The 14,150-nt window shown below is 33.3% G+C and overlaps 3 protein-coding genes across 3 annotated transcripts in view; 2 read left to right on the top strand and 1 right to left on the bottom strand.

Moving 5' to 3' along the window:
• The window catches only part of LOC133197094 (uncharacterized), a 138,019-nt gene that overhangs the window by 23,340 nt on the left and 100,529 nt on the right, over positions 1-14,150 (bottom strand). The gene's annotated exons all lie outside the window — the stretch shown is intronic.
• LOC133196196 (leucine-rich repeat-containing protein 51-like) lies at positions 3,732-8,395 on the top strand. The gene is made up of 5 exons (XM_061332113.1): positions 3,732-3,878; positions 4,808-4,920; positions 5,047-5,255; positions 6,293-6,433; positions 7,988-8,395. The coding sequence occupies exons 1-5, from the start codon at positions 3,862-3,864 to the stop codon at positions 8,135-8,137; spliced, it is 630 nt and encodes a 209-aa protein (XP_061188097.1). The 5' UTR covers positions 3,732-3,861; the 3' UTR covers positions 8,138-8,395.
• LOC133196104 (uncharacterized) lies at positions 10,946-12,574 on the top strand. Its single transcript, XM_061332043.1, has one exon. The coding sequence runs from the start codon at positions 10,946-10,948 to the stop codon at positions 12,572-12,574; it is 1,629 nt and encodes a 542-aa protein (XP_061188027.1).

Here is a 14,150-nt window from a genome sequence, read left to right as displayed (position 1 = left end):
GTGTAATAGAGTAAGTCGACTGAAAAAAGGTCACCATGACCTACTTTTGAAAATTTATGGTTTAAACATTTCAGGAACTGATTGGCTTAGAATCATCAAACTTTGTCAGTTGATGCATCTTAGGTTCTTAGAGTACGGCAACTGAAAAGTAGGTCACCCTGACCTACTTTTGAAATTTTATGGCTGTATTTAATATTTTCGGCTACTATTTGGCTTAGCATCATCAAAATTTGTCAGTTGATATATCTTGGGTCCTCGCAGTAGGTCAACTGAAAAGTAAGTCACCGTGACGTACTTTTCAATTTATATGACTATAATTAAATATTTTGTGTACTAATTGGCTAAGAATCATCAAACTTTGTCAGTTGATGCATCTTGGGTCTTCAGAGTAGGTCGGCTGAAAAGTAGGTCACCATGACCTACTTTTGAAAATTTATGGCTTTAATTAAATATTTCAGGTACTAATTGGCTAAGAATCATCAAACTTTGTCAGTTGATCCATCATGGGTCCGCAGAGTTAGTCGACTGAAAAGTAGGTCACTGTGATCTACTTTTGAAATTTTATGGTTATAATTTTAAAAATATTTTAGGTTTTAATTGGCTTAGAATCATCAAACTTAAATGATACATCTTGGTTCCTCAGAGAATGACAAATGATAAGTAGGTCACCATGACCAAATCTCAGGTACTAATTGGCTTAAACTCATCTTGGGTTCTTAGAGTGTTTCATCTAAAATGTAGGTCATGATGACCTACCTTTGGAATTTCAAGGGTTTATATAAATATACAGGATACTTAGAGGCTTCAAATAGAAGTGAGAGGTTGTACAGTTTATCAGAAGAGCAATTCAAGGCCCTTGGGCCTCTTGTATCTCTTTATTATCTTAAATCTGAAACAATTGAAGGTCACTGAGAGGTTATATATATATATATATATATATATATATATATATATATATATATATATATATATATATATGTGTGTGTGTGTGTGTGTATGTATATATATATATATATATACATGTATATATATATATATATATATATATATATATATATATATATATATAATAATGTTATAGTCTTAAAATTGAAATATAATAACTTACCATTTTTTAAAATGTTTATTAAAGGTTATTGATAGACACGCTATATAATAATTGTTGAATAGAAAACTTCTTGACAAAATAGTTATAAAATCACAAAGTCCATTTTGGTGAAATGGACTTGCTAAGCAAGATACAAAATCAGTATGTCAGAATTACTTGAAGACTCAAAAGGAAAGTAAGACCAAATTTTCATATTTTCCAGCGTTCACTTTCGGTAGCTCGAGAGTCACTTCTAACTTCAAACCCTTTATCTGGGTACTGGTAATTATCATCGTTGATTGTGATAAATTTGTATCTTGATTGATTATGCCTGACCAGCTAAATACAAGTGCTAACTCATTAATTTTTTAATACATAATCGTTTTACATTTATAGCATTGTCACTATATATAAAACATATACATGTAGTATGAAATGCATGCGCGGATCTAGAGGGGGGGGGGTCCCCCGGAATTTGCAGATTTATTAAAAGTATATACTGACACAAGTAAAAAAAATAAAAAATGACTTTGGACCCCCCCTCCCCCCCCCCCCCCCCCAAGAAAACGTGGACCACATCATCACTACCACGAAATAAGCTATTTCACGTTCTGGAAATGGATTTTAATTTTTTTTTTCTTGTCAAGAAATTTTCTGAGTTTAAGGACATATACGCAACGTACCTTACCAACTGATAATTTTTCAAGATATTCTTAATTTAGGATTATAGTGCCATCAGATGTTCGTAGACAAAAAAATCATCATGCATTACCAGGGGTTTTGAAAAGATTTCAGTTGATGAAAATTCTTGTATAATTCAAAGAAAAATATACAAAAATTACTAAACATATATTATAGATGTTTTGTTCATCTAAACGTGACCTGTTTGAAAAGAAGTGTACAACAGCATATATAGACATAAAGTAGCACACACAGTTCCTTTTAGAATCAGAACTCTTCAACTCCAGGGAAAAAGACAATAAAGTTCAAACTACGTTGCGCATGTCCTTTATACGTTTGGGAAGGGAATTTTAGTGTTTTTTTGTCGTTTTTGTTTGTTTGTTTGTTTTTTTTGCTTGTCAAGAAATTTGACTGGGGTCCCCCCCCCGGAAAAAAATCCTGGATCCGCGCCTGGAAAAATACAAATCGGGAGCAGAGAAAACACGGACCTCCAAAAGCATCAGAGGTTGGATCAGGTGCCATTGGGTAGTAAGCATCCCCTGTCGACCTGTCACACCCGCCGTGTCGGTGCATGCCAAGAAAAAGTACGCATTGTAGTTTTAGAGCGAACTCAATAAAAGCGGAATTAGCGTTAATCTGTGATTTTCCCCAGGGAGATGTGCGCGAGGCAATTAATGTCAGCAGTTTTGAGGGAAGGATCTTAAGTTTTACTGGTTCTAAATTAAAGCTAGAATACTTATTATTTAGAAGCCTTTGCACCTTTTTCCCGTCTTTTTTTAATTGAAGGGGAGGGGGGATTTTCCATGCAAATCATATGCGGTTAAAAAAGTAAAATAGAAGAAAAAGAAAGTGCAATAGATTGTAGTAAACTAATTAATTGTTCAGTAAAAATTAGACGCCTTTCAAATTTTTCAGTGTTTCCATATCAAAATAGTTTTTTCCTAGTATAAATTAACATCGGGCACGATGAACTTGGTTGTTGTGGAAGTCTCGCGCCTTATTAAGGTATCATACCGCTAATTGACCAATGAAAATGAACTTAGTCAATTGTAGTTCCATACATATAAAATTATTATTTTTTCTTTTGAATTTTTTTTATTTCCTTCCAGTCTATTTTACAATTTTGGTACCTGTGTCTAGTGCATTTTACATATTTTGTAAACAAATAAAGGTTTTTGACAGGAACTATTTTTTTTTCAGGGCATAGGAGGTTACTTCCTGGGGTAGAAGTTTATTTTTCTTTTACTAAGAAAAACGGAAAACTTAGGATCCACCCCCTCAAGTCTGATGCCGTTAATTGTCTCGCCAGCGTTAGGGGAATATGGGTGATTTGCATCAATTACACTTTTATTGACTCTATCGCTGTGGAAAAATGGACGGGATTTCTTGGCATGCTCCTTGTCATGATCAGGCAAACGGAAAAATCCATAGACAATTCAGTGTGTAAATAATAATTAGTATGAAAAACGTCAGCCAGCATTCGACTTATAATAGATTGTATTTGCGTATCGACCATACGTAGAACTTGCGAAATGTTGAATTCACAAAAGACTGTTGATATCCTGTTCCATCAATTTGTTTGTCAATAGCTTGCCTCATTTTAGAAATTGTCCACACGTAGAGCATGCTCTTACATATTGAACCAACTGGGAGACATAAATTCCATATACAGGTGATAAAGATATATTGCTACATATTTAAGGCAAGTTGACGATAGATCGAAAAGTTGAAGTCATCACGATATAAATTGTAAATAATTGATAAATAAATTGTTATAAATTCCTTTGATTTCTTGGAAGAAGAACTAATATTGACCTAGCCTAGAAAGCTATATGCGATCTTACTGTTTCATTACATGAAAGAACGCCGTTGTTAAATTGGGAAAGTAATAACGTATTCCGGATTTTAATTCATTTCTTCTCTGAAAATTAAGATTCATTCGGAACTCTACTACACTTTTAAAAAGACCCGAGTAAACTTGTGTCGTCCCAGCAACCCAACCGCGTCAAAGTGTTTCAAAACATTATGTGAAAACTGAAATAAGAAAAAAAAGTACTTTAAAAAGCTTCCCAAAGTTGTTGGAATAATAGTCAATGATGTCTGGATCCAGGTAATATGCTGCTTTTACAGAAATAGGTCAACGGTACATTTTTCGATTTGAATTTGACATTTGCTAGAATTTCCTCTGTTATTTCTCCCAAACCCCAGTCAACAGTGTGATGAGTGTATTTGACTATCAAATATAATTTGTGAAGTTAAACAGGATTGAATTTGTTTATTGGTGTGAAAAATTTGCCAACACGATATAATCGGCAGCTGATTTGTAGTTTCAGGGACGTAAATACGTCCTTGGTAGCTGCATACAGAACTCTGAACTGTAGCGTTATTGTTTTATATTTTAGACTTTGACCATAACACTACAGATTCCGTAATGTAAATAAAATGCAATTTACGGCGCAAGCTTTTCTGAAAAATTTGGGGATGTATTTCGCCACTTTCCAGCGTTGGTCAATCAACGACCTTTCATCCCCCTAATCTAGACATATTCTATAACCATCCTGTATATTTTATCCACCTCCTAACTGTTTATAGTCGTCTCTACAGACCAATAAACTCGTTATGCATCCAAAATTCACAACAAACGAGTTAATCGGTCTGTAGAGATGACAATAAACGGTTATGAAGCGGATAAAATATACAGGTTGGTTATAGAATATGTCTAGAATTAAGGTATGAAAGCTTGCATGTTGATTGACCAGTGCTGGAAAGTGGCGAAATACATCCCAAAGTGCGCAGAAAATCTTGTGCTGTGAATTTCACTTGCTTTACACTACGGGATCTGTACTCATTGTGTAGCGTTGCCGTTATGGTCAAGGACTAAAATATAACATGATAAAACCATAATGCTACAGTTTGGCAGCTATGCCCCTGGAAGTTTTGAATATTAAGTTGAAGTCCTATTTCAATTATATATTTCTATTTTCAAATATTTGTTACCTATATCTTACAAAAATTTGAGGATGTATTTTCTTTATTCAGTGTTGTTCCACATACACCCAAAAAGAAAACAGATGCATTGCCATCCATAGATGCCACAAATGAAATACAGGATCCACTTGATTATTCATTTTGTCGGCTAAATAAAGTAGAGGGTAAGGATTGAATACACTTTACCCCCAGCCCCTAAGCTTTAATGTATTCAGCAAACTATGTGTCAGAATAAAAAGAACCTTATTTAATGTATAAAATTTTTTAACTACACATTTTACACTTCACAGATGCACTAGACGAGGAGCCCAGATCATCTCCAAGAAAGAATCAAGGCCTTACTGAGGATGGCAAGTCTACAAGTCGATGTCTTCGTTTAAACAATAACAGCCTTCAGTCAATTGAACGACTTGGTGAAGTCATAAATGCCAAATTTGAAAATCCCAAGAATATTGCTTGGATTGACTTATCTTTCAATGAACTTACAACTGTTGATCCGGTAAAATATAGTGATCATTTTTCTACAGTCATATTTTTGGACTTATTTACTTCCCACATATCCTCAGTAGGCATATCTAAAACTAAAAACAAAGGTACCGTATATACTCGCAAATAAGTCGGTCCGCCTATAAGTCGGTTGAATTTTTTAAGCTTATATTGGAGGGCTTGACCCTCTAAAATACCAATCTTTTTATAACTCCCCTATAAGTCGGACATAGAGCTTTGGACCAAAGTTTAACTCCCAAAAAACTGACTTATAGGCGAGTATATACGGTACATGACTTTAAGGCAGCAACATTATTTTGTAAAATTTCAGAACAAGGGAATATTTTTACAGACTCTGAAAAAATGGTGGGGGGGGGGGGTGCTTAATTACCATGTACATTGTATCATTTTACATACATTTAATAGCAATAAACTTTTTTCAATTAAAATAAACAACTTTTTTTTTTCATTACAATGTTTTGAAGTCAAAATTAACATGATTTAACATTTTCCTCCATCTTCTGTACAAAAGACTTCCTTCACATTTTTGAAATTCATAATCTTAATTAAATTATCTTAATTTTTATTACAAGAGCCTATGATATTTACAAGAAATTTAATATTTTAAGTCATGAAATGTATTGCATCATGAAAAGCATAGCTCTCTATAAACACAAACTGTCCATTGTCAGTCAGTAGGTTAGGATACATATAATGGTTATACCAATTTCTCAGTGCTTGACCCCGCAAAAAGAAACCTTTTTGAAAAATTTGAGTGTCTTCTTTTTTAAAGAGATCTTGCAATCCTATTTGAGTTTCTCTTCTTTTTTTTATAATGAATATAGTAAAAAATAAATAATAATAAATGATAATGCTGTTCATGGCTTTCATTTTTTTCATGGAGATATTTCTGCAATATCTACACTAAATTTGATTATTCATCATCTTTCATTTTGAGATATTTTTACCACATTGTTAATTTCATGTTTTAAACCAAAATAAAAAATGCCTTGAAAATGTAAACATTTGCATTATTATGATGTTTTGTAGGTTCTGTTAGAGTTTACTGAGCTTCAGATCTTATATCTCCATGGTAATCAAATAGCAGACATTAAAGAGGTTGCTAAGCTTTCTGCTCTGAAGAAGTTACGAAAGCTGACAACCCATGGCAACCCACTGGAGAAAGCAAAGGTAGGAATGAAAGAAATGAAGACTTGCTGCACATGATCAGAGATTGTTGAGAAACTATTTGAAAAATTCTAATTTGGCCAATTAGCTTTTTGTTAAAGTTTTTTTTTTTGTTTGGGGGGGGGGGGGGGTTAAGGATGAAAAGTTATTGAGTTAATTACTATTTGTAAAGAGTTAAATAAACAACAACCACAACGTTTGATGAATTTCATTATTTTAACATCTTAACAGATTTTTATGAATGCATTTTGTATCTTTAAATAGTTAAGAACAGGAATTAATTGTGGTGTAAAAATGGTCAACATTTGCAAATTTAGGATATTTTGCTTAATCTAATGGGTTTCAGTTGTGACTCATTTACTCTAAATACCTGCTTTTAATCAAATTTCATGTCATGCAGTTCATGTAGGTTTTGTATGCAGGAAACACACTTACGTGATTAAAAGCTGTCAAACTGATCACAGATAATTCCTTACTTAATGCTTCTTCGATAAAAAAAGTTATAAAACCAAAAAGATACACAATACCAAAGTATGTTTATTCTTGTATAGTTGTATATAGTGCAGAAGCTAAACTTAACCCCCTTCCCTGCATTCAAACATTTTAACACATATACCTTTGGCCTGCAATCACACACTTTAATGCACATTTCATTTTTGGTGTTTTCTGCTCTGATAAAGCTCAAATTTTGAATGGTTTGATATTGAATGATTAGGTAATAAATTTTGTGATTTGTTGTAGTTAAAAGAAACATTACTTATAGAAGCAAGTTTCTTGGTACGCTTTAGATTGACATGTTTTATAATTTTAAAAATACAATGTAGAAGTAAAAGTTTTCTATAATTTTTTGACAAGTTTTAAATTCCAAATAGCAATATCTGATTTAAATTGTCCATCCAGCCTACTATTAACAGTAATCTGTTCCCAATTTAATGTCCTTGTATAAACCACAGGGCCAAGTTTACCAACTTGCCACAAATCAATCTTGAGGAATTCACAATTGTTCAAATAAAGGACATTGCCTAAAACCAAGAGGATATAATCAGAAAATGGTAAAAGCAGATCAATAGTGTCCTGTAAAAGTCTCGGTAACCAGGCTTAAGCATATCCATAGTAGTATGTGAGAAAGAATCTTCTGCAAAGAAACAGAAAAAAACCCTCATTTCTTGAAAGCATTGTAGAAGTCTCTACATATAATCAAGATAAAAAGTGCAAGTCCTAGCTAGGAGTCAGGTTGAGACTACAATAGGGAAAAACAAGTACATTGATTATATATTTCTTCTAGAATCATTGTAGAATAGATTGGTTATATTTAACTGTAAACTTAAATATCAAGCCTCATTAATATATGACCATAGATTACAATTACTGAAAAATTTGACTTAAATTGTATGTCACAATACACTAGGGTATGATATATTTACTCATTTACTGAGAAGCAACATTTTAACTAACTGGTTTTGGCAAACAAATAACTTCTTCCAAAACTGACTGGGGACTTTTGGTAAATGCTTTTGAATTCATTCTTTTTAAACATGTCCTTTGGTGTCTTGATAGGGTTACAAGTTCCAGATCCTGGCAATGATTCCACAACTCCAGGCCATAGACTTCAGTCGGGTAACAAAGTGTGATCGGAAAACAGCAGAGGTATGGAACAATCTCAACAGTGCTCCAAAGAAAAAGAAAGAAAAAATAGAGGATGACTGAGGAAGTTACTGCGGATATTCATTTTATTATTTTATATATTGTTAATTTGATTATAAATTTCACATGCAGTGTAATTTATGTGACTATTGAAATAAAACATGTAGTCACACTTAATAATTATGAAGAATTTACATTACAAAGTAATGTATATATTGTATACTTTGCATTTATATTTATGTAGTCAAACAAAATGAAAATAAGTTTTCAGATTAGAAAAAGGCAAGTTGCCATATTTTAATATTTCTGTGATATTTCAAATGGGATAGTGTATTTTTGTGAATTTTACAATAATTTGTTATTAATTGAAAATTGTTTTTGTATTTGGATGTGAAAAATTATTAAAGGTTGACATGTACATGCTACAATTAAATTACCAAAATAAAGTCACATAAAAACCTGTCAGAATCAGTCACTTTTAATGTTTACAGAGAATGGGTTTACCTTTTGTTTATGTTTAGACAATAATATTAAAATATTAAAGGAGGTTATTGCTTTGTAAGTATATATTTCATTGTTGACCTTTTAAGAAATGCAGATTAGGTTCAGTCAAGATAGCAAGATTTTCAAGTATGGAATTTTAAAAGGACCACATCAAAATACATGATTTTCAGTTTCTTCAAATGTTACACAAATTAATATTATTTATTGAATTATTTCAAAATGCAACTCCTTCTTCAGGTATGTAGTCAAAACCATTTAAAATTAAGCAATGTCAACATTCATACTTGTAATTCTGTTTATTAATTTTCATTCCAATGAAAAATGTTCCTGGTGTTAATAAAACGAACAATCCCTTACATTTAATATATGTATATCAAAAAACACTTCAGAATTATATTGACATGCTTCTCACTGATTTAAATGAAAACTTTTGATACTTTTGAGAAAAAAAAATAGAATTTGAATTTCGCAAAAGAAATATTATACATATGTTTGGTCAGACCCAGTCCAAACCAGTGGATGTAATTTGTTAAAAAAAAAAATTAAAAAAAAAACACTTCTGGTTTTAATTTAAGTTTCTTATCATGTTTCTTGTATCTTGAAACCTTATCAGTATCAACAGAGTCCATGCACAGATCGAGGAGGGGGGTATGCTCAGCAGCCCCCCTTTTGGGGATTTGGAGAAGTAAACATTTTCCTAGATTGTCGAAAAGTTTTTAAGTCGGATTTTTTAGTAAATGCATTTGACCCCCCCCCCCCCCGGAAAAAATTCCTGGATCCCTGCAGTCTGTTAAACGTACAGATAAAGACAGATTGCAACTTTGTGTGTGTATCTGAGCAAAAATTAAACAAATATTTTGTTTGAAATTTATCAACTACTGCATGCCAGGAGATGGTATTTTTAATCTAAGGAAACATGAAATGACACCCTCTTTCCTTTGTAATTAGACCCCCAACATATATATATGTATATATCAGGCCCGTAGGAAGCAATTTCAGTTTGGGGGGGGGCACAGCCATACACTTTCAGTTGAGGGGACACCATCAACTACCAAAAATTCCTTCACAAGCAAAAAAAAAAAAAAAAAGGTAATCAGACGTTTTTATTGAGGGCGCACAAGCATATAGTATCTATGTTTTCTATAGTACTCTATATATCGGCAAAATTATTGGGGGAGGGGGGGGGGGCACGGCCTCATGTGAAATCATCCTCAAGAAGTGTAGATTCAAGCTTGTTAAAAACATGACCCCCAGGGGTAGGGTGGGGCCACAATGGATGTTCAAAGTTTTGCATAGGAAAATATAGGAAAAATCTTTAAAAAGCTTCTTCTGAAGAACCACTGGGCCAGGAAAGATGAAACTCATGTGGAATCATCCTCAAGTAGTGTAGATTCAAATTTGTGAAAAACATGACTCGCAGGGGTAGGGTGGGGGCAACAATGGACGATCAAAGTTTTACATAGGAATATATAGGTAAAATCTTCTCAAGAACAGCAAAGCATGATTAGTTATTAACTATTCGGAAGTATCCTAAGGTATTGTAGATTCATGCTTGATAAAAATCATGACCCCCTGAGGATAGGATGGGGCCACAATTGATTATTAAAGTTATGCATAGGAATACATAGGAAATTTAAAAAAAAATCTTCTCAAGAACAACAAAGCTATGATTGGTCATATTAATATGGAAGCATCTTCAGATAGTGTAGATTCAGATTTGTAAAAATTTTTCTCAAGAACAGCAAAGCTTTGATTGGTCATATTTATATAGAAGCATCTTCAGATAGTGTAGATTCAGATTTGTTCAAATCATGACACCCGGGAGTAGGATGGGACCATAATGAAAGTTCAAACTTGTAGGGAAAAAAGTCACAGTTAGTCAAAGAAATATGTAAGCATCTTAGTAGATTCAATTTTGTTCAAATCATACCCCCCCCCGTCCTTTTAGGGGTAGTTTAGGACAACTTATGCATTAAAGCGTTTAATACTGAACTGATTTTTGCTTTTTTTCCTAGCCACAGTGCTCAGGTGAGCGATGTGCCCATGGGCCTCTTGTTTTTTTTTTTTTATTGCTTTGGTTCTTTTTGTTTTTGTTTGTTTGTTTGTTTGTTTTTAATAAATCCAATAGAATGGAAATTCTGGCATTGCCCCTCCTTTTGAAAAAAAATCGTAAACAAGACTTCTTTCTTATTATGCTTATGTATTATTCTTAGTATAATTCTTCTTAATTAAATTACATTTAGATTTGATCGTATCCTCGGAATTATTCAATGTTTGATTTAACTTTCATTGCTCAACCGGAAGTTTCAAATCTAGCGGTCAGATAATACTTTTTATCATTTTGCTGTTCATCTACATTCTGTAGGTATGGAACAGGATTGCACTGAAAATTCACATTCTAGGCGTGTATTGGACACGGATATTCAAATTTACGAAGAGCTAGAAATGAAAGTTGAAGAATACGACCCATCTTTTGAACATGACAGCGGTGAACATTTTATTGAAGAACAAGGGTCTTTAATAGAACCAGTTGAAACTGCAAAACAATGCAATGGCAACTCCAGATCATCTTACCCAAGGGGGCAGTTAACAATGGGGCAAAAACGAGAAATGTGTATTTTCAAGGAAGAAAATCCTAAATACACAATGAGAAAAATTAGGGATCATTTTCAAGAAAAATGGAATCGACACATTGGTCACTCAACAGTTAGTGACATTTTGAAGCTCAAATCAAAATATTTAAGTCTTCCAAAATTAAGGGAAAACTGTCGGAGAATCAGAAAAACGAGGAACTTTGATATGGAAGAAAAGCTCTACAAGTGGATAGTGGAGAATAATATGCGTGGTGTTGGAATTACAAACAATGCAATAAAAGAAAAGGCACAGTCTTTAGGGGAAGAATTTGCAGTTGATGAAACTTTTTCATATTCAAATGGATGGCTGCATTGTTTCAAAATAAGATATGGGCTCAACAAAAGAAAGATAGCCACAGAGACAAGCCCTGTAGTTGTGGGATCACAGATTGATTTCATGAATCAGATACATTCAGAGTTGAAATTTTATGACTTAAATGAAGTGTACTGTGTTGAGGAGCTAAAGCTCATATATAACTTGAAGCCATATCGACAAACATCCACTATGGCAAGTGTCGTAGTAGGTTTGTGTTCAAATGCAAATGGATCAAACATGCTAAAACCTTTTGTTTTCACACCACCATCAAATGCAAAAATTCTTGGAGAAAGATTTCAGCCAGACAACTATGCATGGTTCAGGATTATCAATAGCAAGGATGCAAATCTCTTCTCAGACTGGATACTTGATTTTGATGAACAGTTGAGCATCAACAAAAAGAAAGCTCTGCTTTTACTGAAATTTTCTCTCCAGCATGAAGAAATAGAAAGTGGACTTCGAAACATAAAGCTCATGTATCTTCCTCAGAGTGTTGAAGAAGTGAGTATGAATAATCCTTTTGATGCAGGGTTATTGGATGAATTTAAGACTCGATACAGAGGCTATTGTCTACAGCATTATATTGAACAGCAGTCAAAGGGTGAACAGGAAAATTTGGGATTGAGAGATGCTCTAAGATACATTTACAATTCCTGGGTTACAGTTCCACCGCAGACTATCCTGAAATACTGGCAGCAGTCTAAGTTGTTATCATGTGTTGAAGTGCTGAACATTCCATCCAATGCAGGGGAGAATATAGGAAATGATGCACAAGTCTTGATGCGAAAAATTGAGGGAGATCACAAAATGACAATAGAGCAGTACCTTAGATTTGAAGAGATAAATAACATAACACTGCAGAGTGAAACAGATACAGATAATAAAGGACAGGGTACGGAAGTAACAGATGAGTGTCCAAGAGTCTCTTGTACAGAGGCAAGAGAAGGACTTTTGAAATGTATCAGATTCACAGAACAGACAGAAAATGCTACTCAGAAGTTACAAACAATGTGGAACATGATGAAGTGGTTAGATAAACAACAATGAATACATGTTTAACTTCCTGTAAATTGGTTACATTTTTGTACTTTTTATACAAACAACATTCCTTTTAAAAAAATGAAATATTACATTTCTTTATATCATTGATTTAATTATTATACTATTTGAAGTACATTTTTGTGCTTTTTGTTGACAAATATGAAAGTAATAAATACATGTACTTTTAGATGTATGTTGAGACCGTTCTCCATACCTTTTGCCCTTTTGGATGTGAAATGTATACATTGTATATATTGTATATCAATTCAACCTGTGTCAGGGTTAATATCTATGTAAGTCTTTTGAAAGTTATATATACATGTATTTCCAATTGGATTTCACTTTTAGTTAATGAATACATTTATTAATGAAATTCCAAGTGTCCTTTTTGTGTTAACCAAAAAAAAAAAAAACAAAACAAAAAACATGTGATTCTTTACTGTTAGGTTATGCATGTAATTAGATAGTCCCAAGAATTTTATACCAAGAACCTGAATTTTGTCTAAATGATCATGAATTATTTTTGTGGAACAGTTCTTAGATTCAATTTTGAGCAATGCCTTACTTAGTATAATAATCATGGTAACTACTTACCTGATACAGGTATAAAATTTACAAAAGGATTATTCATTTTTAATGACATGTTCACACTAGGCTGAAACTCTGCAACAAAGGCCCTGGGAGTCATTGTTTGAACAAACTTGAATCTACACTATGTAAAGAAGTTTTCCTATTAAGTTTCAACTTTTTTGGCCCAGTGGTTCTTGAGAAGATTTTTAAAACAAGCCACCAAATTTTCACTATTTCTGAATTATCTCCCATTGAATGAGGGCACAGCCCTTCATTCGAACAAACTTGACCTTCACCTAAGGATGCTTTGTGGCAAGTTTGGTTGAAATTGGTGCAGTGGTTTTAGAGAAGAAGTTGAAAATGTGAAAAGTTTACAGATGGACTTCAGACAAAATGTGATCAGAAAAGCTCACTTTGAACAGCAGGTGAGCTAAAAGCAAAACAGAGGCTCATAGGTCTCAATGCTCACTTGGGTCACTATAATCCTGCTTTTCTTTAGGAGATATTTTCCCCTATATATTCCTGTGTAAACTTTGATCACATATTGTGGTCTTCTCCTACCCCTGGGGGTCATATCTACACTACCTGAGGATGCTGCCATATAAATATGACTTATCATGGCTTAGTTGTTCTTGAGAAAAAACATTTTTCATTTATATTCCTAAAAACTTTGACTGCCCTTGTGGCCCCATCATACCCTCAGGGTCATGATTGGGACAAACTTGAATCTACTTTACCTGAAGAAGTTTTCATATAAATATGACTACCGGTAAACATGGCTTTGCTGTTTGTGAGTCGATATTTAAAAATTTTTCCATAATTGATCGCCCATTTGTGGCTCCACCCTCTCCTGGAGGTCATAATTAGAACAAACTTGTTTCTACATTTCTGAGTATGTGTCCTTGTAAATATGACCAAACATGGCCATTTATTTTCGAGATTTTTCCTCTTTGTTTCCATGTAAAACTTTGATTGTCCATCATGGCTCCACCTTACCTCCAGGGGTCATAAT

This window comes from Saccostrea echinata, unplaced genomic scaffold (genome assembly GCF_033153115.1).
Source record: "Saccostrea echinata isolate AGI-Se365-2 ecotype Australia unplaced genomic scaffold, CSIRO_AGI_Sech_v1 ptg000030l, whole genome shotgun sequence".
In the NCBI taxonomy this organism is placed as follows: Eukaryota; Metazoa; Mollusca; class Bivalvia; order Ostreida; family Ostreidae; genus Saccostrea; species Saccostrea echinata.
This window is presented reverse-complemented; position numbering and strand designations above follow the sequence as displayed.